Below are 26466 nucleotides of genomic sequence, written 5' to 3' on the forward strand. Positions count from 1 at the left end.
TTAAAAGCTCCTGTAAATCCTGAAATACAAACAAGTATACCCATTTTTTGCAAAGACATATGGCAAATCAGACATTCATGGACAAATCAGAACCCAGTGCCAAAACTGAAATGCAGAATGAATATTTTCGTAGCCAGCACGCTATCTTAACTGCTCAACATCCTCTGCGTATACAAAAAATCCCAGTGGTACGGTGCCTGGTAGGAGCTTTATGAGCCATGTACGCAAAAGTGAACGTCCCCATACCTGTAGACCGCCAGTGGAACCTCAGCGGACCAAGCAACCGCCCAGCCACAGACTGCACAGTTAAGTTCATTTTGACTTGAACAGCAGCAGCATTAAGAAGATTTAGAACTGAGAGGGTCTTCCCTTTCCAACATGAAGATTTTCCCACAATAGAAGTCTAAAAGTTCATACCTGTCTTTCAATAAATGCATTCATCCTCTGAAGCATTCCCTCACACGTAAATTCGTAGGGCAAATAGGGGTCAATCTGTTGAAACAGTGTGTTAAGGTTAGAGATTTTTGTTCAAATCAGCATCGTGTTGCGCTGTGGTAGCAGCTTGTATTCCAAATACTACGTTATAGAAGCAAAAATAAATGAAAATATACTCCTTAACAAACCACAATTGTACAGAGTCAGCAGCAGTTTGAGCTGATTTTTACTCCATTGTAATGGCTATAAAGTTGCTCAGTGACTATCTTTAAGGAGATGTCAAATGCTGGAACTTCAGGGTTTATTGCAAAGTAATAGATATAAAACTACCCTGAGACCCTTCTGGATACTAGGGCTCCTGTTTTAACTAACTTTCAGCTCTAGGAGTTTAAGTGAAAAAACAAAACATTGAGACACAAAAAGAACATGATACCTTTGAACATGTTGTCAACATTTTTTCAAACTTTTTGTTTCTTTTGAAAGTGCTCTGATTAGAATCCCATGCTGCAAGTGTATGGGCACTTCAGTGGCCGTTATGTTAAGGCTATAAAATCAGTCAAAATAGTTAAGTACGTGCTTGGACAGCCTGCACTGCTCTAAGAATCAACAAGGAAACCTTACTGAATGCACAGACAATATGTATTGCTTTATAAATTACATGCAAAATTCATACTTCTATCCAAATTCACTGTGTTTTTTTTTTTTTTTTTTTTTTTTTTTTTTTAATTCAGGTAGAAAACTGACTTGTCTAGTACAAAATCATAACTAGATACCATAGGGTTGTAAAGACAACATTTTTTCCCCAATAACCTACAAAGCACAGCCCTCTAATTAGACTAACATTACGGAAGCCTACGCATGTTCCATTATACGCTCTCAGGTGTTGATTACAAATCGAGAATACATTTCTCACCTTTTGATTCAAAATTGATTTCACAGCCCTCTCAACTTCAGAAAGGTCATTGATGTCCACAGTCCAGACATGGGGCTTCCCAATGTAAACTTCAGCATAGGGATGCTGAGACGTTAACTGAAAGGAAGAAACGACATCGGTAAAAATTCCAGTTTCAGGATATCATTTCCTCTCTCCCTTCACCAGACTGAACAGATAGGATGTGCTCCACTAACCCAGGGGTTCTGCTAGAACTGAGAAGTCAACTTCATTCCTTCTGAGCTATCTTTCAGATTTTTTTTGAGTTTACAATTTAGAGAGCAACTATAGCTGGAAAACTGAATAGGAACTGGGCTAAGGCCCCCCTGGCAGAAAGCCGCCCGTTGTCTCAGCAGCAGTTGCTACCAGTCCAGGCTGGTCCCACACTACTGTCCCCCAGAGCTGTCATCCCTGCCCTGTCCCACCTCCAGACTGTGTCCTTGCTCCATCTCCCCAAATTTCAAGCAATTGCAAGCTTCCATGAGTAGCAAATGACCATTTCTATGGCTTTGGATGAGTTCTGACTCTTACTGCTGCTACTGCAAGCGTGATCTGACCTCAGGAAGGGTTAACTGCATTGTGCTCACCCCTTTGTCGGAAAACAATTTCAATAAATACTCAAGTAGATAACAGAGAAAAGTGCTATCAGAGATTGCTTGTTAGATGCTGCAGAACTAGCAGGACAGCACTGAGGGTATATTTGGTGACAGGCTCGTGGGAGTGAAATGAACACGCAAGGGAACACAGCGAAGGGAAGGAAAAGCTGCAGAAGAGAGGGGAACGTTTCACACTGGTCTCAGAAGAAAACTTTTCAAAATAAACACAGAAAACTGCAGGATAGATTAGTCATAGACAATTTTTGTACACCTGCCGCTTTATGCATGATGCTAAAAAATACACCATGCTTGCTCTCTTGCTTTAGTGAACACAAGGAACTAAATTTGCAAATTTGCCCATTGCATTTAGTTTGTGGACAAAAGTAATCAGTCTTACAATTATACATGGGATCACAAAAAAAAACTTCCATTGTGCTCTTAAAAATATGAATACAGACAGCATTGTAAATTACCCAAAGCTTTCAGCATTAGGCTTCAGACCACCCTTTTCTCTACCACCTCGGCCAGACCGGATCTGGCCAACGAAGAGCTGCGCTTCTCAGGCCAGTCACTGCTCACATACTCACCAGGTTTTACTGCACAGGTTATTCTGCACCTGCTCTTTCAAAATGTATTATTTCCTAATACGGAAATGATTTAATGAGCTGAGGCATAATGTTTCATGTGGTTAAGAGATACTTTTCCTGGCTATGGTAAAAGCCCCTAAGAGTTCTCATAAATGCATTTGGAATTTCTAATTGAAAGTCTCTTTTCCTTCTTCCTAAAAGCAGAAAATGATTTCTGTAGAGAAAGAAACTGCACCCACCAAACACATTTTGACTAGATTTAGCACACAGTGTTTTATTTCCCCCTTTTCTGGTCTTTTCCAGCTTTCATATGGAGTTTTTGCTAGAGGACCCCATCTCAAGAGCAGAAGGGAACCTGGCCACCTCCTGCCCCAGATCCACTAAATAAATCCCACCTGAACAAGAGATACAGTGACTCGCAATGGTTCCTGCACTCTACTAAATATAAACTTTATTCATAGACCAACTTGAAGATAATCAATTAATTTGCAGAATTACACAAGCTCTTGTTCTCCTTTACAACCTAAAAACACCGGCAGAGGTATTGTATTGTAAGGACTTCCTCGATTCCTAGGAACCAGCACCAGGGTAAGAGGCGATTGGATCTAAAGGCAGCCGTGGCAGTTCCAGCAGAGGCTGCGCTTACGATAGATCAGCTACACACGTGAACGGAGCCACGTTTGTGACAAACGCCTATTATACTGTTTTGTAGCAGAGCTGCCAACAGGGATGACTTTTGTGTGGTCAGGCGCACGGCATTTCTGTTCCAGCCGGCAGAAGCTGGCAGGATTTAGCACGGCACTCCCTGCACTACGATTCCTGCTGGGTTGGGTGGGTCCTGATGATTTACTGGGCCTGGCTGGTTCCAGCGTCTGGGCACAGAACAACTGGAAAAAGAGACACACCGCTGAGCAGCTCAGGGAAGGAAAGCTTCAAAAGGTGCCAAGGAGGAGAAGGTTTAAATGGACTTCTTACTGCGATCTCCTTTGTTAGCAATGGGAGCTGTGAGCAGGGGTCAGTTTGGACTCAGTGTCCTGTACCTGCTGAGTGTGTAATGAGCTGAACGATGGCCACAGCCCTGGCACACAAAGTTGTGAGTAACTCATGTTCATGGTTTTAAATGGGAAGCTGTCCTATGCTCATGAGCTACCTGGCACTGCTCAGTGCACAGTTTGTAAAGCCCAAGTGCAACTTCTCCTGGGAAATACTGCTGTGCGTGCTTCACATCACCCGAGTGTTACCACAGAGCTGTCCTTCAGGCAAGCACGGAAAGGAAATACACACACACAGCTGAGGAACGGCCCCCAAGTAAAAGTGTTCATGTCAGAAATGGCTACCTGAATATCAGATGTTTGCAAGTGCTGAATTTTACCTACATCAAAGAAGAAAAATCTTATGTTGAACGTCAGTGCCAGGATGAGGGGCTGGCTTCCTTAGCATTGTTTTTCCCTTACCAGAGTCTTAACACCCTGGCTGTTATGAAACCTTGAGGTTTGGTTTTCCTGTTCTCTTGAAGAATCAGTTCTCCAAATTTATTCAGTGTTCAACCACAAATGCAGTGGGTTGTTAGTGTTAATACCAGCACGCAACAGTGCCTTGAGTGGAATTTTTTCTGAAGGAAAAAAATCCCAAAACATACACAGTGACCTGCAAATACTGTTTTTCTCATTTACTTAAACACCTATTCACTTCCCGAAAAGTATACAGTAACATTTCCTCAGCCAAACAAAAACTTTCCAATGATGCATCAGCATCACAGGACACAGAAGCTTAGAATTACCTCGGTTGGAAAAGTCCTTGCTCTAAGACCACCAAGCCCAACCATTTACCTAGCACTGCCCAGTCCACCCCCGGGCCATGCCCCTAAGCACCACATCTACACCTCCTTTGAACGCCTCCAGAGATGGTGACCTACCTGTTCAGCTCAGAACATCAGGTGTCCTAATGAAATTCCTGTTTATGGTCTCTCAGCAAGTATTAGCAGAATGCACAGACAGACACAGAAGTAAAGCTTAACAGTATGGGAATGAATTTTTTATTACGCTTTAGAAATAAGGACTGACAATCCCACTGATGGCTACGGAAAATGACAGTTGCACACTTTTTGCTACAAATGGTGAACATTTATGTACCTTTTCCTATATGGTTTATAAAAATTTTCTATAAAATTGTCTATAAAAATGTTCAATGCAGGAATTACCAATATTAACAAAGCTTACCTCTCGGAGTGTAGGCTTGCCTTTGAAAAACTCTGTGTTTTTGCTACTTTTTGGTGGATTAAATCTTAAATTCAGAAAAGCACATCCATTAGCAATAGCTTCTAAAGGAGCAGGCCCTTCATATGGAAATCCAAGACCAACAAAGAGCTGAAAAACAGAAAACATGGCCTATCTTCATTTTGTTCTTCACAAAAATTGAAAGCTAAGAACTAACATAAACTAAACAATAACACATTCAAAACGTACAAGCCTAAGAGAACTTAATGTTAAAAAGAAAATGGGAGGGATCCAGTGGCTCACTCCCTCACACCCGAGCAGTACTGGAATGTCTCGTCAAACATCTGACCAAAATCTTCTGTAATGAGCTGAGTGTTTGTACATTTGGCTGAGGCAACAACAGACTCTTTCATTTTTTGGGGGCGGGAGAGGGGAAAGAAGTCATTTGGTGCTTTGATTAGCATTCACACGAAGCTGCTGGGCTCTTGCAGGTCCAGGTTTTACTGCAGTGACCTCCCCGAACAGCTACACGACTGTCTTCCCCCTCTCCCCCACATCAGCCACCTTGCTGGTTTGCCAGTACGACCATGCTCCTGCCAGACTGATTAAGTGTAATTAAAACGGTAGATGGCAGCAAACAGCAGCTGAAGAGACTGTAACTAGTCAGCAAGGGCTTGCATAGGCTTAGGTGGATTCAGTGCCCCCAAGGCAAATGGAAGGAGAAAAAAATGCACCGCAAAGCCATCCTTGTTGGCAGCTGAGATCACAGGTGCTCCAAAAAGGTAGCGTTTGTCCTCAATGCAAAGAAATGGAATATTCTGTCAGTGGCACAGCATTTATTTAGATCTTGAACCTTTTCTTGGCCTAGCATAATTAAACCCCCTGAATTAAATATTTTCATTTGGAAGTCTGTGTGTAATGGGAGATGAAAAGCTCTGATACCAGCAAGCTCCCAGCACCGCTGAATGACTTCACGTACATACATACATTATAGAGCTGCCCATTTTTTTCAAAACAAAAGGGAATCTTCGTCACTATTAGAATCAAGTACTCATAACTTAGAACCATTCAAATTATACTATTCTACATGAAGTTTTCTGCAACATGGCATTGACACCTAGTAACAGGATATTCCCAACCGAAGGGCCCTTCCAGGAGCTAACCTGGAAGCATCGATGCACGTCGGGCTGGGTGCAGGCACTGCAGCCTTGCTCCTCTCTGACCCACGACAACAGCACAAATTCCAAGTTGGCTGGCTAAAAAGAAAGTTAACACCTCTCACCTCGTTTGAGAGCATGCAATTTTCACTGCACAGAGCTGAAGATTGGTCTTTCAGTTTCCAATTTTCAGGTTAAAAAAAAAGTCACCCACTTGCAAAATGTTTCTCAGCTATCTTGCTGAGAAATCTTGCAGGAAACTCTCCAGTGGCTGATAAAAACAGATCTGAAAGCCTCGCTCCACTAAAGCTAGATTATGTAAATTTGGGTTTTTATATATGGCATAAGATACATCACCTTTTTGCCAGAAAAAAAAAAGTTACACACTGACATTCACCTCGAGGCTTAATTTAAAGGAACTCCAGTTTCTTGAAAAGAACGAATTACAGATGTGAAACCATTTCATGTAATCTGCACATAGGATGTTACTGTTGTCATTATTATTATTTTTTAACTACTCCCTAGTTCAAGCAGACAACCAGATGAGAACCAGCAATTAGAACCACCTGAAGCATCAATTCTCCCATGATCCAGTGTCTGCCTGTTATGCAGAGAAGGCTGGTTTGTTTGCTTCGTCCTTCACTTTTCTGATAAACTGCTGCTGTGCACTGCTGAACAGTTTTGTGTCTGACTGGTCCGTTTGTTTAGGAGGAAGCTCCATGGGGAAAGAAACGTGTTTTTATGTTTTGACAGCACAGAGCACACTGTCAACACTTAATCTATAATAAATAGCCTACCACCTGTTTCACATCCATTTTCAAACCTTACTTCTAAGCAGCACCACACCTTTGAAGAAATAAAGAAGGATGCTCCTCATGGCTAGGATGCTGGGTCTGTGTGTGCTGCCTGCCGGCCCCGAGTCCAAGGTTGCTGCTGCTCGCAGTCCCAAGCTCCTACTTGCAGCCCTCCAAAGTCTTCTGTTAGTCACCATCACAACACCTTCATCAGCTCAGCTGAGATCGCCAAACTGAATCTCCACCCTGCTCCTGAAAACTGGCCTTACAAAAGTTCCTTGGTAAGTATTGTTGTACGGGATAAAGATCAAAGCTGAGGACTATCTTAATTGCTCCAAGAAAGCCACATTCATTAGGATTCATAAGGCAAGCATTAGAGAACTCAGGTCCTTTCCATAACTCATTGGCATGATGCTCTAATTTGCTAATCCTTTGAATTACATGCAACTTGTTACTTCCCAAAAGGCTAAAACAATCCCTCAAGGTACTTCCTAAAGGCATGTAATAGAAATGCTGCAAGTCACTAATGGAAAAAGAAGGAAAAACATGCAGTAGAAACAACAAAGACTAAAAATGGACAACTACTGTCAGCTACCAGCGAAGTACCATCCATCCTCAGTACAGATAAGGCTGTGTGGAAGGGAAGGCGCTCTCCCCCAGAAATGGCAGGTTAGGAGCAGATGGCATTTCCACTGTTTTCTGACATAAATGCACTCTGCTGCCTCCACATAAGGCTCCTGACCATGGTTTCCAGGGTGCTCTCTCACCAGGTGCTGTGCCGATAACACAGCCTGCAGAGGACAGGCACCTTCACCCCGCACCTGGAGGTCCATAAAGCAAAGCTCCCAATCCGGGTTGATAACGTAGCTGTGGCTACACGACGTTCAGAAACAGTCCTGACCTTGCTTTATTAGCTGGAGCCAGATTACTAGGCAGAGTGGAATTCCTTTGTACTCCACTGGTGGGTTGGTTCTTGAAAGCATCTCGTTCTGTGTGAGCATTTTTCTGAACTTTAAAATGTTTTTGACAGCCACACTGTTATTATTAACACAGCGCTTCCAGTGGGCACATGCCACAGCAGGTGGTGTATGCTTATGCCACATACAACAAGATGATTGTCAGGAGGAGTTTATGAAAGTGTATCTACAGGAGATAACAGCAGAAAAATGCAGATGTAGAAAGATTATTAGCATCAGGGTGGTTTTGTTTTTTTTTGTCTTCCGCGTGTATGTTTTAAAACCACTTCCCTGTCTGCAAGGTCTGCTACCCAGCCGTACCTGTAGGGCTGCATGAATCAAAAGCAGGGTCTCACTTGCCCAAGTGAAACAAATAAAGCAGGAGTTGAAACCTTTCAGCCGGAATACTTTGGTTTTCATAGGAAAAGCTCCTTAGGAACCTTTTCTGCATTTGCAGTGAACTGAATCCCTGTTAGGAAATTTCAGGCTCTGGAGCTGGCCAGCAAGCACCACATCAGCCAAGACGCCACTTGTCTGATCCCAGCGTTGGCATTCTCTTCATGGTGTAGTAGCTCAATGGAAACTTCCCTGACATGACATCCAACTCAACGAGGGCTTTACAACCACTCCCATGAAAAAGCAGATTTAAAAAAAAAATCTGTATTCTTTAAAACCAGTGACATTCAGTTGACACTAAGCAATTTATCCACAGAGTTCACAGAAACAGATTGGACCATTATTAAAACAAGTACTTGAACAAATAGTCTCTTTCTCATTTACGGGCAAAAGAATAAAATGAGGAATGAATGTTGCAACTGTATAGTCCTGAATAGCTCAATATTTAAGAGAAGTATTTCATATTCCAGAGACTAAGTGCTATACTTCCATGAACAGGAGTGTTTATCTTTTCTTCTCCTCTTTTTAATGTTAGTGCAGTTCATTTAATTTATTCTATTGGGCTGGTGGGTTTATCACCACTTTTGTATGCCTCCTTACTGAACTACTTCATACATTTTCTTCCGAACAACAGAAAGAGACATGCAACAAAGACTATTGTTAACTATCTTGCTATATTTTCCTCAAGAATATACAATGCTTTCTGAAAAAAGTCAATCCTTTTGAGATTGAAACTCCTTTAGAATAGATTCACTAGTTAAATGTCTATGCAGCTGATTTTGTGAAGTGTGTGAAAGTATATTACATCCTAAAAGGCAATATAAGAAAAAAAATGTAAAAGTTCATTTCCCTATTTAAACTTAGCCAACACCACAGCAGGAATTTTCCTAAACCGCCTCAACAGGGTACTGGTCCTGCTTTTATGAATCACCATTCAGAAAATGTAAAATCCATTTAATAGAAGAATTTGGACTCCCTCAAAAATGCTCAGTGACTGGAAGCAAAAACTTGCATCTGAAACTTTCTCTAAAGGAGGAGTGTTCTTCAAAAATTCAGTACTGGTTCTCCAAGACAGCCTGGTCCAACTCCTCCAGCTGCCCACTTGGCTGGAAGTCAGCTAAGTTGGCAGGAAGGCTGCCAGCTTGCCTACCCTATTTTCCTCTGACGTGATGAATGGCTCTCCACCTTCTCATCAGGAGCTGTTGGCATCTCCACTTTGTGTCACGCACTGCACAGCTGAGCTAGCCACGATGAATCTCAAACAGCCCCCTCCTGCTTGAAAAGCATACTTATTCTGAAATACATTGCTTTGTAACGTACTCTAGAAGAAAACGGCAGCTGCATGCTTTCAAGAATAACTATGTACTGTACCAACTACTTTAGGGACCAATTTTTGGGATTGCAAAGCTCCGATCAAGAATCATGACTGTTACCTATTGGTATTTCACTGTCTAAGGGCAAAACAAGGCAGTGGAAAGTAAGTCGACAGGTGCAAGTTCCTTTAAACAAGTCATCCAGCTAAAAAGAAAAAGAACTGTAAGTTTTCAAAGAACTTTCCTCAATGATAGGAGGAAAAAAAAAAAAATCCAACAACACACCAATTGTATAGAAAATCATTAAAATGCCCATAGGGCTCTGAAAACGCTCCAGCTTGGATCCACACTTCTCACAGAAATATAGTTTGTGAAAAATAAGGAACTTACTGAGCACAGGAGTACTTCACTGTCACAAGTTAGTATCTTCCATTCAGTCTTGCAATTACTAGTCAAAGGATGGAGTAAAGCTAGTCTCACTACTTTCTGTCATAAAACCCTGTGTAAACTGCATAGTATGCATTAACTTTGACTTGTCCTAAACTGTGTCTTTATGTTGCATTTTAGCATACAGCAAATGTAACCAATAACTAGATGAGCTATCCAGTTAACAATGAAAATCAAGTTTTTTATTGTAACACATGTAAGACAGACAAAAAAGAATTCAAGATCAAGACTTACTCAAATATAACTAGTATTATGAACTGTTCTTTGCAAATTTAGAGTTCAGCAACTCAATAAGAAGCTCATTAGCTTATTTTACTATTTTGGTGAACAGAACGCAGTTTTTTCCAGAAAGAAGTCATTGTTTGTACTTGGGGTTATTACTATGTCAATATTCTACCCACGTTAGTACTATGATTAACACAGTGATTTCAGACTCCATGAAGGTGAAAGCTGTGTAATCTCAGTATTATCTATGATGAAAGTAAATGTTGACTTTTTAATCTGCAACATTATGTGTATCTGTATGCATCAAGTACATACACCCAGTGGTTGCCTTTAAAAAGTCATAATTTGCCAACAGCTGTCACACAGAGATGTCAAATTACCATCATTTTCCCAAATATTTCAAAAAGGAGATCTCTACAGTTGTGTGGGAAGACTGGAAAAGTACTTGCTTTTTCTTTTCTTCTTTAATAGATTCTTTCAGTAAAAGTGCACAGCAAGGAACCATCAGCAATGGAGAGTAAGTTCCATATATTTTTGCTCATTTTAAACACGACCCATTTATTTCAGCAACTGAAAGTTAAACATTCTACTTAAAGGTAGTCTACTAAAGCATTTTAATGTTGTAAAGTGTTCCACAAAGATTATGGGAATGACATTGAAAATCCAACAAAGTATTCTGATTTCCTGGACAAAAATTTATTTATTTAAATATATACACTGTCCTTTATCTTGAGCTCCCTTGACTACGGGGCCACAGGCAAAGCATACCACAAAAAGCACACAATGTTTTTCTCTGTCTCTGCACAACTGGAACAGAGGAAAGAACTGAATCGAGCATGAAGTGCTTGCCTTCTTTCTTTTCTACCCTAGAGAGTAGGATTAGTCTAGGTTAAAGTCATTGGTAGGGCAGAGCAACCATTTCTATTGCATGTCTTTTGGATAATGCTTAACTTTCACATTACAGATCTAAAACTATACTCTTAGCTGGTAATCTTGAGCTGAATATCACATTTAGGAAACTGAAAAATGCATTCATCCACATTTTTCAAGTTGGTTGTTAAGCATCTCTCTCAGACTGTAGGTTGTGGTCCTGATTTTCTAGGAACTGCTGTCAATCCACAAAACACGGACATGATGAAAAATGTATTCTTAGCATACAGAAGACAGTTAAATCTCCTTTTTATTGGTCATTTATTTTTCCAGTACTTTAAAATTAGGAGCGCAATCGTAGGAGGTGAGATTCATGTACTTCAGATACTGTCTATCTTTAGCTATTTTTGCCATTTCTCCTTTACCAACTTACCTTGGTTTCTCTCAGCAGAAACTGCAAATCCCGCCCACTGAGTATACCGTGGTTTTTTACATAGCCAGGAATATACATTGTGCTTGTCCCGTGAACAGTTCCATGGACTTCCATATAGGTGTGAATGACGTCCAGATAAGCCTTCTTATCCTGCAACAGCAACAGTAAAATATTTTACACGTTTCAAGCAGAAGCTAGAAAGGGAAGAAGCTTCTTTTATATATATATATATTTTTTTTTACATGATTCCTTACATCCTGCTTCTTATTTTTTTTTTTTACATGGTTCCTACAATATCTGATATTTCATACATCATTAATTTTCTTTGTTACTAGTTTGGAAGAGAACTGCAGCTTTTTTTGTTTCATAGTGTATGTATAAATAAATATCAAGGTCCTATTAACTTCCAACTGGACCAAAAATAGGTCACCAGATAGCTGTATTCTTAGCACTGCCTAAACAACACTTGTCCTAAAAGGAAGAAAAAAAGAGAAATCAAATTGTCATTCTGCTTTAGTCACAGATGAAACAAAATTCATTATTGTTCATCATCTTTGTGAAGAAAAGGGTGAATTTCACCTGGTAAGCTGCACTCCTGCCAAATGAAAACACATTCTTATCTAAGTACGTGGTATCTGAATCACAAGATACCTCCAAATATCCAAATTACCTAAAGTTTTAAAAAGCATTTTGGAAAAGACCCAGAGTAACAGTTCTATATAGTTGCAATAATCAAAACAAAAAACCCACAAGAAAACAGTACACCACCCTAGTTTGCAAACAAGAATTACTTTAATTTTCAATGCCATATGTTTTTGAGTTTTAAAGACTACTAGCATTCCAAAAGCAATTAGCTAAAGACTGTATTTACAGCCAGTATGCAGCACAGATCAGAGACTTTCCCTCAATATTTGCACATAGTCTTAGTAATAACTCTGAAATCACGAAACAAGTTTCTGTACTTCTTGGCAGCAAGGGAGTTTTTAAGAACTCTACTTCAAATCACTATTTTTGTCATGTAAATTCTGTACACTGTTCTTCCACAGACCTATATGAAAGCTGGCCAACAATTTGACTGAAGTTCATTCAGAGGGCAAGTAGACTGGAAAAACCCCGTCTTTTAAAATCATGGAGGAACAATAAGGCATCAGGCCTAAAAGAATGAACACCATTGCTTCCTGAAACTTCCTTACCAAATGAACTGGTGATAGACGTTCAAATACACAGGTTATTCAATGTCACATAACGACTGGCTTCTAGCTGCACCTTCTTCTGCTGGCGATTCTGTTTGTGAAGAAATAAACTGCCTGCCTCATTACTGAACTGCTCTAGGCTGGTGGCTATGCCAAGATCACACCATTCAATGTCCTGGGCTGAGTATTATATAAAATAGCCAAGAAATGGAGACAAATGTGCTTTCTTCTTTGATACAGTTGCTGTTATTGTTAATTGACACAAACTATTAGAAAAAGCTTATTCTTTTTTATTCCACTTCTACTTAAGTTTGAATTACTCTGAAAGAGATGTTCCTTCCTTTATGTGTAAAATAAAGTACCAAGATTAGAAACCGTAGAGAAGCCATATATTTTGTTAAACAAAAGTCCATTTTGGAACTTTGCAAATGTTTAGGAGAAATACAAATGGCGTAGCCTCCTTGTCTTCCCAGAACGAAGCACCGGCCTGTTGTCAGAAGCAGAACTAACTCCTGCCTGCCCAGCGCTTGCTATGAACAAAGCCTACAAGTTTGGCTTCAGTGTTCTGAATGCAAAGAGAAAGCCATGAAGCACGGGCATTAATGACAACACGACCTGCCTGTGCACTGCAGGAACAGTCAGAACAGTAACGCATCTGTGGCATTCATCACTTAAATCCTGCTGGAAACATTCTTTGATACACATAATGGACCTTCAGTGTATCCCAAAATATTTCCCGAATCATCTATAACAAGGTGAACCTTCCTACTGTATTGTATTTATGTGCTGTCCTCTATATAAATACCGGCACCTGCTTGTTACAAAACAGGGAATATAGCAAAAGAAAGCAGTATAGGATGAAACAAATAGGTTTCTATGCTGTATTTACAGTAGCACTTCTGGGGAATGGAGGTATGCTTTAAGTGAGCAAAACATTCTAACTCAATGTTTTTAATGTTTAGAAAGTGAGAGAGCATAAATACGGCATTTATAAATACAAGGGCTGTAAGTAAATAAATCAAGGAATGTGATTTGCAAACAAACAGAATCCCAACATTCCTTCCGCTGCTAATCCATTTCCTGAGTTTGCTTGCTTGCGTGCAGATTCAAACGTTCTTTTATCTTAAAGAATAAAAATAAACTGAAGATTTTTCCTTTTCCAAAGGTAATTTAAGAGAACAGATCATGGGCTGCTGGCTAGTAATGCAAAATCAGCATTCTCTGCAGAGTTTGGGTCAGATTGCATTATTCACTGTACGTCTGGTGTCTGCAGTACAAATCTAGACCTACAGCATGAAAGATAATCACATCACAAAAGAGGCAATTATTTCTCCTCAGAACCAAAATGTAAGAGTAGCGGTGACTAAGAGTCATACAAGCCTTTTCTGAAACAAGTTTTTAGCAGCTAAAATAAACTTGCCATTCAGGAACGACATTTTTGTTGATCACTGAGTGCAGAACTGTTATTACTGTACATCAATTATTTCTACCTACTTCTAAAAGCATCATAAAGCCCTTCTCATCAAAGAAATCAAATGACAACTGTCTGGTAAGTCTTTCCCTAAGACAATGTTGACAGGGAGACATAGCAATTTCAGTCCTGAAAGGCTGAAATTTTAAGTTTGTTGGATGAAAATGTAAGAGGTATTAATGTGACAAAAAAATCATAGTAGAAACACAATGCATGAAGAACTGAACTTTCATTTTCTTGATGTGGTAGACAGAAGGCATGACCAAGTTTTACTATGACTTTGCCAGTCTGAGTCTATAATTATTCTTTACAATTTTAGACCACTTGGGCAACTGCACAGAACACGGTAAATTCCACAGGGAATGAAAGTAGCCATCACATATGCAGAGCTACAGGCTCATTATGTTACACAAGATCTTGATTCAGAGTCCCAAAGTGGATTAGGAGGCCAAAAGTTGAAACTGCAAAACGCATGTAAAACAGCTCATATAACCTTTCCACACCTTCAAACACTGAAAAAAATCAGAACGCAATGCTTTTATAAAATTTGACATATGCAATTCAGGTAAGAAAGAACTACTGGGACAGGTCTTTGCATATTTCCTAAGTGCATACTGTTACATCTAGAGGCCCAAACATTTGGGTGCTTATTCGCCCAAGTGTCAATCCCAAGATAAACCAAAATCCAGTGGTATATGCAGTGTGTAACTGAGACGGATGGAAATGTAAGATGCATGAATCATGAATCTTGACTCTTCTTTTTAGGATTGAAGGCATAAGTATCATCATGCTTATATCAGAGTTTAACCCCAATGAATGAGGTGGCAAGACAGATTGTTGTCTGGAAGCAATCTATAGTTCTCTTTAGCTACAATAACTGGGTTAGTTCACCAGTTTAAGTAGATGGTCTGAGCTAGCCTCTCCAACTCTGTCTAGTCATGCAGCAGTGACGGGTGTATGGGGATTTCCAGCAAATATTAAGTAACAAGTAATTTGGGATCTTTCTTCTACATGTTTAGCTAGATGCAGAGAAGGACCCTTGTCCATGGCTATAGGAAACCATGATGGCAGTTAGCTATTCTAGTCCCACTCCCAGGGAAGAAAAAAGAAAAGAATTCACTCTGAACTGACAATGTAGTCTCCTCAGTTCCATTTCAACTTTTCAACAATTTTTGGTTTAAAATTTAACAAGTTATCTGCAAGCGATATTCTGAAAAAGCACTTTAGTCTGGGAATCAGAGCACCCTCCCCTTCACACTGTGCTTCTCCAGCGACTGACCAGAACCAGCAGAGATGTGTGTTCAGCGGAGATTATGGTTTTTGTTAACTGGCCACGTTCAATATAAAGGAAGATAGCAGGACAAATAGATTAGCCTGGTTCAGTATATGCCGTGACAGCAGATGAAAAGAACGTTGCACAGGGAAAACAAGAAAACATGAAATAAATTACAGATACAAGATTAGTTCAGGCCTTTTGGTGATCACAAGACCCAGATTTTCTCTCTCCATGTAACACACCCCACATTGTCACCAATTCCAAGCCTATCTGCAGTCACTGCATTTCACATACGGGTGCATATAGGCATGACTGCTGTTACAGCCTGCAAGTTACAGTTACGATGCACTTCACGTAACAAGCCCTCAGTAAGCATTTTAATACCACCAAATATTAAGTTATAGCTCTTAGAAGAAACAAGACAGGCGTTACTTACAGAAATGGAGCACTGACTTGGAACAAGCAATTCGAAAATACAAGATACAAGGGTTTTGGCTGAGAAGTCACCTAAACATGAGTTCCCAATGGTGAAAAGGGTATGTGCATAATAATGCACGTAGTATTTCTTTCTGACTTCAAGGCTCTTATGGCCCACACACCCTTTGCCAACACTCACATTGCAAGAGGAATGTGAACAATCTTGAAAAGGTTCAGCGAAAAGGGACATGAGAGAACGCTTAAAGATTAGAAAGCACAAAGCTCTCAGTGGCTCAGCACATCCAGGCTTTTCAGAAGACGACTATGAGTTGCTTTAGCCTCATCCTATGTATTTCTATAGGAAAACAGAACAGAAACATCAGTCCAGTAGACAAAGTCTATACCTGCTATTAAAACTGGAAATTGGTTTGGAAATCTGTAGTAGAAGTAATGCAGTCTTGAGGGAGAAGGCAATTAAGGAATTTACCAGAGGAAGTAGTGGGGTTTCCACTGTGTGCTATTTAAAAATCAAGATCGGATGTTCTTTTCCAAAAAAGCCATATTCTTGTCTTAATCAGCTCATGAATATCCTCTGTGTCACACCAAATCTCAGACTACACAATCACAAGTCTTCCCTCTGGGCATATAATCTATTAATACATATTTCTGAATTAATGCAGGCTGAATAAACTGAAAAAGATATATATATATAACAGTGGGAAAAAAACAAATGCTGGTGACTACACCAGTATCTTGTTCCTTAAATTTAACCAGTACTCAACAGGTTGTTGTACTGATAGACAGTACAATTCAGGTCAGGAAGTGTAGACGATTATTACATGCAACTGTTCCTGAGAGACTGATAATGAGATCAGGAACTAAAAGTGCATGAGCCTCAGCTAGAAGAGACATGAATTAAAGGAACCCAGCTCTGCACCAGCATTCTGCAGGCAGAAGAACAGGGGGCAAATGGGGACAAACCAAGCCATTCTATTCCATGAGCTCAAAGAGTAACTGCCACAGTATTTAGTACGATGCTAAGCGAAATTTCCTGTTAAGACACAGATTACATAGCTTAGGGCAGTAAAACCAAATTTAAACCTGAGAGATTGAAATTGAACAAGCATAACTAATGTACATATTTTTCTCAGCAGAGGAGCCAAGAAGCATTCAGCTCTACCTTTTCTCTAACACAAAACCTGTTAGCATTCTCCCCTTTCCCTTAAGTTTTTCTTTTGTCTCACAGATGGACCACTTGTAGCTATCAGTTTTCAAGAACATATTCTGTATAGTCACAGTTACCAGACAATGTTGGTCCTACGGGTCAGAAAACTGTGTAAGACTGACATTCTTATGCCAAGGAAGAGAAAAGGAAGGAAAATGTGAGAAACAGATGCTCTCACACTGTTGTATCATTTGGTCCTATGTATGACACAGCACGTACTGATGAGTTCCATTTTCAATTGAGAAGGAGCTTAAAATATAAGGTCTTAAGGCACACCAGGAATATGGACACACAGACATGAGTGAAAAAGAAATACTGTTATTAAGGAATAATCCTTTTTCTTTGAAAGCTGAACAAAATTTACACTCCCAGGTGTATGAGCCTAGAAAAAAAAAGCTCCAGGAAAGGACAGTGGACAAAAAGCAGTGAGCACTGTGAGCTTAACAGTCCAACATATGATACTCGGTGAAAATACGACCAAATCTCAGTGTTGTTATTCTGGAGCTCTCCTCTGCAAATGGAAGAGACATTGCAGCAATTGAAGTATTAAAAAAACACATCTGCTATTATTACAGGGAGATAAAATGAGATTTCACACTTCTAGGGTTTTCAGTGAAACACAGCTTCTAGCGCAAAATACAGCACATTTTTGTTTGTAGATATATTAAAATAAATCATCGAGACATTTGTTTACGAAAACGATTAAAGTCTACAAAGTCTATGACACCTTCAATTTCACATTACTTGTAATAGCTTCTGCATTTTCTAAAATTATTGTGATATCAAGACCATAAAAACTTTATTATACTATGAAAGTGTGCATAAATAACAGATGATCCATCTCATTCTAGATTGATACAATCTTGTTCATCAGAAAGACTTCAAATTGTTCAACTGAATTCTTTGATTATTTTCAGAAAAAGAACTTAACAGATTTATAGAAAAGGAATACTTAAGTTTAGAATTATGCACTATTACATTGATCAAAATAAATTTGCTCAAGCATATCAGGTATGGAAAACTTACCTTCCAGAAGTTATCCACTTTGCCATAAACGAGAGATTGATTTTGCCTTTTGATGTCGTTAATGTGTTTGATGTCACTGGAATTCAGATGCTGCTCTACCACAAATCCAAGGAAGCTGTTGTCTGGAGTGTGAGCTGTAAGAAATGGAGAATATTCAAAACATTTTAAAGCATTAATTAACATTACAACAGTATAAGCGTTGACAAAAATAAAAGTAGGTATAAGGAACACAATGTACAACACATACCTCTTTTCTTCACATTCACACAGATGTATTTGCTTACTTTATTATTGAGAAGAGTTCTTACTAAGTCCTGCTGCATATGTCTACTGAAGTAAGCAGTTATTTTCTGGCTCATTTCCTGCAATGAAACTCTGCAGCTGGACCCAGGCCAATGATAACGATTCTTTGTGTGTTCAGCTTTACTTTACTATTAGAGATAAGAGAGCCAGAAGGAATCTAGCTTGACAATCCCAGAGACGCAACACCAACACTTGGAAAAAACACTGGGTTTATGCTGGTTAACAAAGCTGTATGTTTCTCAATGTGATAAATTTTTGTGAATTTCCTGGGCTCATCTCTTATATTAGGAGAGCTAACACTCCACCTAGCTTGCTGCCTATTACGTATCTGTGTTAGGTATTAGCCTACGAAGTCACACCATGTAAATCAGAACAGAAATTTCACTGCCTAATTCACTACATATATCTATGTTAAAATATCGAAAAGTAACAACTGAAATGATCAAAACTGTTGTGTTAATTGCAAAGGTTATGGGATTTGGTCTTAATTTCCTATGTTTTTAGCCTCCATTGTTCTTTTTTCAGCACTGACATCCAGCGATACTAGGCACTGCTCTCGCTCTCCTCCTTTAAAGGCACAGAGCTGTAGGCTCATTACAGCTAAGTTGTTTGCTTGTTTGCTGAAAATGTGTTTAATTGCATGGATGGACTGCAGTGTTCACAGCTTCAGGTAAGAATTCATTCCTATTGTATAAAAATACTGCAATATATGGGGGTATTGCACCTATTTAAAAAGTGGCACAGCCTTGCATGTCTACACAGAACAACACTCTAATGGAAACCAGGATCTCCTCTGCAAGTCTCACCTTTCAAATTCTGTTAATTCAAGTTGACAACTTGTTAGTAAGTGCGCTTTGCCAAAGAAAAGGTGGAAAAAGGTGGAAAAAAGGAGGAAAAGATGGAGGAAAAAAAGACCCCAGACATACAACATACAATGCTAAACCCATAGTCAAAGTTCTACAAAAAGAAATTCTATTGCTATTATGACACTTTACTTTTGATTCCTCAAACCCAGCAAATTGGAAAACACAACAGAACAGAAACTATATGCAGTACATGGTTCCCTTTATTGTTATATTTAATCTTTCAAATGACAATTATCATTCTTTCACAGAAAAATATCTCAGCAACCGTTAGGCACTCACTTAAACCCAAGGACTCCTTAACATTTAGCACAGTGAATGGCATGTTGCAAATATTCCTGAAAAGGGGCATTTTTCTATCCTTTTGTATTTTTGGATAAGAGACCGCATTCAAAGAGAGGCAAGGCAGTACACACTTGAAAAATAAACCTTTGTTGAAGTTTTAGAACTGGTGGAATTCAGGGCCTTAAATATCATTGACAGAAAGCACTCAGATTTTTAAGCAAGACCATGCAGTTTTAAGAAGTACCAATGCTGCTATTTTGCATAAAAGATTTTAAAAAGAACATAAAAAGGGAAAAAAAGTTCACGCCTCTGGAAAGCTCAAGCATTTGGTAATATGCCACAGGTTTGAATATGGCTTTCTTTTTGCTCAGTAATAATTTTTGCCCTTATAATCAGAGTTCTCAAAACATAATAGAGTCTGGGGATCTTGGGAAGGTGTCCAGGGTTCCAACCTGGTGTAAAAATTTTACTGATTCATAACATGCACTTCCAATCATAACCCAATAAAGATGCTGCTCTCTCTGCAGCAGAGGACAAAATACAAAAATAAACTTTAGATATCCAAACATGCTGATTCTTCAGCACCTAGCACAAAAAGGAAAAATCCTTGAACAATCTATAGCACTGTAATCACTCATGCTTCAGAATGAGTTTGCTTGCAGTCTCTTCAGCACTTTCTCTGCAAAGCCAAACAGCAGTCATTGCTGGTATTAAAACCCAGAAATGGTTACCTACTGGAGTTTCAATACAGTCATACTCTTTGGAAAATTTATTATGAAGTGATCTGCTCCAAACAACAGAATGTAACATTAGTCTGTACTGCAACAGATAACATCTTCCTTATAGGGAAGATTTACTTTTTTCTGCCTTTCTTGGAGTGGGATTGAGGAGTAAACACAGCTGTACCACAAGTAGTCATGCAACTACTTTCCTCAAGTGCACCGTCACCCTTGGTGCTATCTTGAAGCAGGATCTCACAATCAAATTTCCTAATAGCTGTTCTACTTAAATACAGCACAATTGGGCCTTTGGCTCATTTTCCATGTATGACAAACCAAAAAATGTTAGCAAGTCATGTGGACAGGGAACAAGCTCTGCTCACTGAAGTCCAGGCACTAACTCTGCAACCACTCCCAAGTCCCATTTCCCCGCCACGCCTTTGGTTGCTTGATTCTACATAACTGGGAATGGAAAAAACTTGCACAGTAAATGTTAACAGACAAAATGTGCCCCTTCAAAGGATTTTAAAAGGCAACTGAATTCAAAAGCATGTCAGCTAGACAGCAGCATGCATACTTCTGCTGGAAGAGCAGGAAAGTTTGAAAGATGTGACTAAAGAGTCTGATTTGAAAAAAAAAAAAAAAAAAAAAAAAGCATACGTCCCTGGTCTTGGTGTCAGGTAAGAATCACCAGCAAACTTCGGAGGTCAGGCTGGTCACTGCCCAGGACTTCCTTATGGACTTGAGCTGAGAAGCTCCTGCAAGTAACAGCATGCACCTTCCTCTTTCCTAAGCATCATATACCTTCAAGCTAGCTGGCAGTGGTGAATCTTTCTGCTTTTTTCAGAGATAAACTTAAAGTACTACAGCATGCAAAAGAATGATCCTTTGATTCTAGAACTGAGTTTCATAAAGTCAAAGACTAGCGCTAGAATAGGTCACTGCAATCATTTAACATGATAAAATTTACAGAGAATTCCTTTTCCTGGGGTGGTGGTGGGGAGTATGTAAAGATTCCTTAAATGTTTATAACAATACTGACATCTACTACTTGTTTTCCAATAGCTTTGTACTCTGCTGGGAAAAAAGTGAGAATCAGTTCCTCTCAGGATAAATGCTCACAACGTAACGATAAGTTTGGTGAAAATTTGTGAGAAATCCACTCCAAAAATTGAGACAAAATTTTTTTGAAGGAAACGCCAGCCATCACTTTCCACATAGGTATACTATGCCCTATCATTTTCCTTGCTATTGTGCTTTTTTTTTTTTTTTTTGTGTATGACAGTATGGTAGAGTATTTGCATAGTCTACACTTACGATTCTGCCCTTTTACATGCATTTTATTAAGCCATGAACTTATTTTAAATAATACAAGAATTCTTCTCAATGACAGCATTCCTTTTTAAAACCCCAACTTCTTTATAAAGCCAGGGATACTTACGGAACATCGTATAGAACTGCTGGGGGTTAAGGTTCCACTTTCCCCATGGTGTCTTGTGGCCTTTAGACTGAGCGTAATGGGCATGGTTAAACTCTGGTTCAGTTCCAAATGAATCCAGAACTCTTAGCATACACCTAAAAGAAAAAAATAAAGACTTACTGCAGGTACACAAGCATATATATATATATAAGCATGTGTACACAGTTATAATTAAGATGTGTTCTGTTTGTATTTGCAACTGTGAATGATTTATAAACTGAAGGCATATTTCAATTTCAAAGGCACTACAATCAGCAAGTTGAAGGACATTTCAGACTTTCAAATAGAAACCCTGGAGCTTGGTTTTGGTTTCCTTGTTCTCAGAAAATGAATTCATGCTTCAACATCCAAGTACAGCTTATGGGAACACTGCTGCGGTCACCTACATTCCTGGGGCTCTGAAGTAGAATTTAGGCAGAAGAAGAGAGGATTCTTCATCTATTTCCTAATGTTCTTACCCACTACTACAAAACCAGTGCAACAGCCAAAGGCTACATACCAAGATCAGAGCAGAATAGAATTTTGTCTTTAGACAACTCTATTTAGTCTCCAGATTCTGACTTTTGGGTCAGTTAGACCTACTGGAGAAGCCCTGAAGACAGTTTAATTTGCAGACTTGCAGTCAGACAGGCCATTTGTTTGTAAAACTGTTTGTTAGAGACATTTGAAAAAATAATACAAAAGTCAAATGTCTGCAACTAAGAGAAACCTTGGCATTGGATTACAAGGAGTCTGGAAAAGAGTTTCACACTCAGTTCTTTACAGAAAAGTCTTATTAACTCCTTGAAAAAAAAAAAACAAAAAACAAACCTACTTCAGTCATGAGTCGTGTTATTTTTAAAAAGAATCCACAGCACATGAAAGGCTGAAAAAACCCACCCTCAATATAAGATGGTGGATATTCTAGCATACAGGTTCAAGGATTTATGTTTCCAAAATGCAGCCTTGTAAAATTTTGATATGGCTTAGACAGGAACTTTATTTGTAGTGGTCACACTGACCTTTAGCTCTATTGCAAATGAATTGTGTTACTTGGCTCTAAAGCTGCTGACCCTTCTGTTCTTCAGCCCTCCACAAATAAAATCTGGGGAAAAGATTGATACAGGCTGTGCAGGGCCATGTGCCACGTTGGGTTGTGATGTAAAGACATCAACTCTTATCACGACACACTTTGTCACTAAGAAAGAAACACAACCTCAGAGGTGGCACAGAATATCGGTAGCTGGTAAAAGTGCCTTTAAAAAATGCCTGTATTTCTCACTCTTCAAAAAGTTTCCCATGCCTCAAGCCCATACACATTCTCATTGGTAAAACATCAAGTTCTTGGCTTCAACAGGTAACAGAACTTAGCTCCAAATATAGTTCAGCATTAAAAAGTGAAAAAACTTAGTCCCCAAACCACACTTACATACTTACATGTTACTCTTTTCACTGAAGTATTCATTAAATTGTGAAAAAGAAAAAAAAAACAACAACAAAACCAAATAAAACAAAATGAAATGCCACCTTTGTATTTCAGAGTACAAAAGGGGCAAATTTACTTTGTTTTTAAATCTTCATAGAGATCTTTCAAGCAAAAAAAGAAAGTCAAAAGATACAACACATTGTGATTCACCAAACAACAAAGCTGACAGATCCGTTTCTGTGCAGTGTTTTATGTCAACTGTTCTCAATGACAATATTTTATAACAGTAGCAATTATCTCTGCATCATACAAAATACTCTAGCAAGACCAAAACAACTTCTGCACTGATGAATCACTGAGTAATAAAAGCCCTCTTACTTCTTGGCAGGCCTTAAAACAGAATTCTTAGCAAATGTACAGCTTTTGGCCAGGTACAGGAATGCAGGGGAATAAGAAAATGGGTGAAAGCTACTGAAAACCTGCAGCACTACTGGAGTCTGTCAAATCATACGTTTAAGGAGCACTGCAGTGCATGCAAACGTCTCAATGTGCTTCATTTCCTCTCGTTTTTCTGTATTCAGGTGTAAGGTATGTTAGCACCAATTATTTAGAGTGATATGGTGTCACTAAGTCCAACTTACACAGGGCTCTGAAGCAGAAGTACAGGAAATATGATGCAATGGAAAGTAAGTGAAGCAGGGAAAACGAAACCTGTGTTTATAGTATTAGGGCATGAAGAAAGTCAGGAAGACAGGAAGAGATCACAGCAGAAGGAACTGGTGTGAGACTGATTTGCCTATTCATTGACACAGTTGGTTGATTCACGAGATGTTAAAGTAAAAATGAAACGGACCCATCTCCTTTTTAAAATGAGGAACTGAACTTTTTCTTTCTAATTTTATGAAGCTAACGGAACTACTGAAAACTAGTGATTATATGTGTATTTGTAACTCACTGAAGCTGGCAGTATTTAAAATAAACTATGTCTGAAATCTCTCTCACACCCAAAGAAGAGAAAACAAGGGGTACATCACCCCCATAGAACAGAGCGCTGTCCTTTGACACACTAGTGTGGCACCACTGAATATTTCACACAGTGTACCAGAAAGCACTCTTCCCATCTCAAAAAGATTTCCACAAACCATAGAACAGTTCTTCTAAAACAAGGATCGGTGGGTAGCAAATTGCCTATGGAAACAACCACATCGATGTTTTCTTTCTTCTGATATATTAGAAGTGACAAATGTTGTGTTTACAAAAAAAAGGACAAAAGTAACCCAGAATTATCACCATTTTTCAAGTTAGCGTTTTTCCATAAATATTGGGCATTCGCACAATCTGAACTGGGCTGCCCTGGTGGAAGTATTCATACATATTTATTCAGGTCATTCTCCCACCTGAGGTTATAGTTGTTCCCTCCTTGTACATCCTCTCTGTCTGGGTGAGCAGTGCTGTCCAGCAGCACCCATCACTGTCAGCAGCTAACACCTACGCCAGCAGGCACTGCTAAATGAAGGGCACGTGGCTGCAGACAGACAGCAGACATTTTCCTGGGAGCAAGCCGGTCAAAACCCAAGCAGTTCTGGTGCAGAAGCTCTGTAGGTGCACTGAGCTCAGGCACAGCAACATGCCCGCACACATACACAGACTCCAGACTGCTTTGGCTCATGCCCAGCCAAGCTCACGTCTGCCTACAGCAAGCTCTGCAGACGCACGTATTTTTTCAGGCCCCTCACTACTTAAATTCAAAATGTAAGAACTTAGTCAGAAAATATCCCTCCTAAAACAGACGTATTCTAGAAAACACGTAAACAGCGGGAATGTTGCTCATTTTGCAGGATACCTGTCATGTTCATTTGTTTCAAGAATAAAGCCAGTTAGATTTTAGGCATATGGGAATGAGTCATTGCTAGAGAGGCTGTAGAAAAATGAAAAAATACCAGATTCATCTGCGCTGTACAGAGGACGCGGGTGACAAGAAAAGCAATGAGCTGCACCCCTCAGTCTATATTAAGCCACTAATTTTTATGTTGCTTCATCGCATGTGAACTGCGTTCAAATACCCAAACTTCAGAAAAGAAAAATGCAGCTTGTCCAGGCATTCTGCTTGACAATACGGTGCTCGGAACAAATGAAATCTGTTTTGATGTATTCCTGCTATTTGTAGCACAGTTATACCCCAGATAAAGCACATACTATCAGGAGTCACTGGTGCTACAGACCTCAGAAGTACAATGCAGTATTCCAGCTGCTGAGAAGCACTCACCTCTCACAGCAGGTCATTCTTGTGAGCTACCAGTCCTAGAAACCTGATTTGAGACAGCCAAAACTTTCCTCGGGGCTCAAGTTCACTCAAAGATTACATACTGCGCTCTTATGAAGAGCCTGTTCTGAAGGCACAGGTTTATTCTACTGCTCTACTTCAAAGTGAATAAACACATTTTATTTGTATTTGAGTCTGGTCTGCACACAAGACCAAGCTGACCAGCACACATCTGCTGAACTACATGGCGTAAAACAGGACACCTCTTTCAAGACAAAAAAATCTTTCCTGCTGACATTAGATACTAATGAGTGAGGAAGAGAAGTTTGTGAAGAACAAGGCCTACGAGGCAGCTTTATAGGTGATAATGCTTTTGTTTTACTGGAATGCATTCAACAAGAATACGTAAATATCATCTTTTATACCAGGCTTACTTTCTTAACTTAAAAATATTATTATGACAAACTTTATGAGGTAACTCATGATGCTGAAAGAAAAAAGGTTGCAACAGGATCATTTAACAGGAGACAGCTTGCTTGAAACTAAGAATTAATTCTTCTTCTCTGATGGTCTCTGCTGGACTCTGGACCCTGTTTTCTACACTGACCTTGAAGAACAGTATCAAGTAACTACAGAGATCCCAAAAAAATGCAATGAAAACCTGAATTATAAGGAGTGATCCAAACCTCTGAATTTATTTATTTATGTGGGGCAGGGGAGAGAAGGCAAATTGAAGCAAGCACAGTACATAAGATATTCTACAAGCTGGCAGAGAGAGGGAGGAAGTAATTTATTTTCTGAAACCATGGGGGATAAGCAGGAACATGCAGTTTGCAAGATATCAAGCCAAGAAAGATACTATTAAACTTCTCTTTAAGGTATGAAATACTGTTGCTGTCTTTTGGAGTCTTCTCTAAGAGACTAGGCAAAAATCTCTCAAGAAAGATAAATACACCTGATCTGCAACAGTATACACCTGATGAGGTCCTGTTCAATCCCCAGATACACAATGCTGGCTGTGGAAGAGAACTAGTGATATTTTTTCTTCCTCAAAAGCACAGCTAAAAAACATCTCATACTGCCTAACGTATGTATTTACAGTGAAATTTAATTCTTCTCTCCTTAAACAAAAAAAAAGTCAGTCATTACTACAAATTAGGAATCAATGAAAAACAGATTGGCAG

At 39.3% G+C, this 26466-nt stretch overlaps 1 protein-coding gene across 3 annotated transcripts in view; it reads right to left on the reverse strand.

Moving 5' to 3' along the window:
* MGAT5 (alpha-1,6-mannosylglycoprotein 6-beta-N-acetylglucosaminyltransferase) overlaps window positions 1-26466 on the reverse strand; it is a 116112-nt gene that overhangs the window by 10960 nt on the left and 78686 nt on the right. For all 3 annotated transcript variants that reach the window (XM_084524261.1, XM_084524262.1, XM_084524263.1), the window contains 6 exons: window positions 21576-21709; window positions 17965-18098; window positions 11357-11506; window positions 4769-4915; window positions 1349-1465; window positions 418-492 (listed from right to left, as the gene is read on the reverse strand). In XM_084524261.1, the coding sequence (XP_084380387.1) occupies window positions 418-492; window positions 1349-1465; window positions 4769-4915; window positions 11357-11506; window positions 17965-18098; window positions 21576-21709 (757 nt within the window). The remainder of the gene's footprint in view (window positions 1-417; window positions 493-1348; window positions 1466-4768; window positions 4916-11356; window positions 11507-17964; window positions 18099-21575; window positions 21710-26466) is intronic.

This window comes from Aythya ferina, assembly GCF_964211825.1.
Source record: "Aythya ferina genome assembly, chromosome: 6".
NCBI lineage: Eukaryota > Metazoa > Chordata > Aves > Anseriformes > Anatidae > Aythya > Aythya ferina.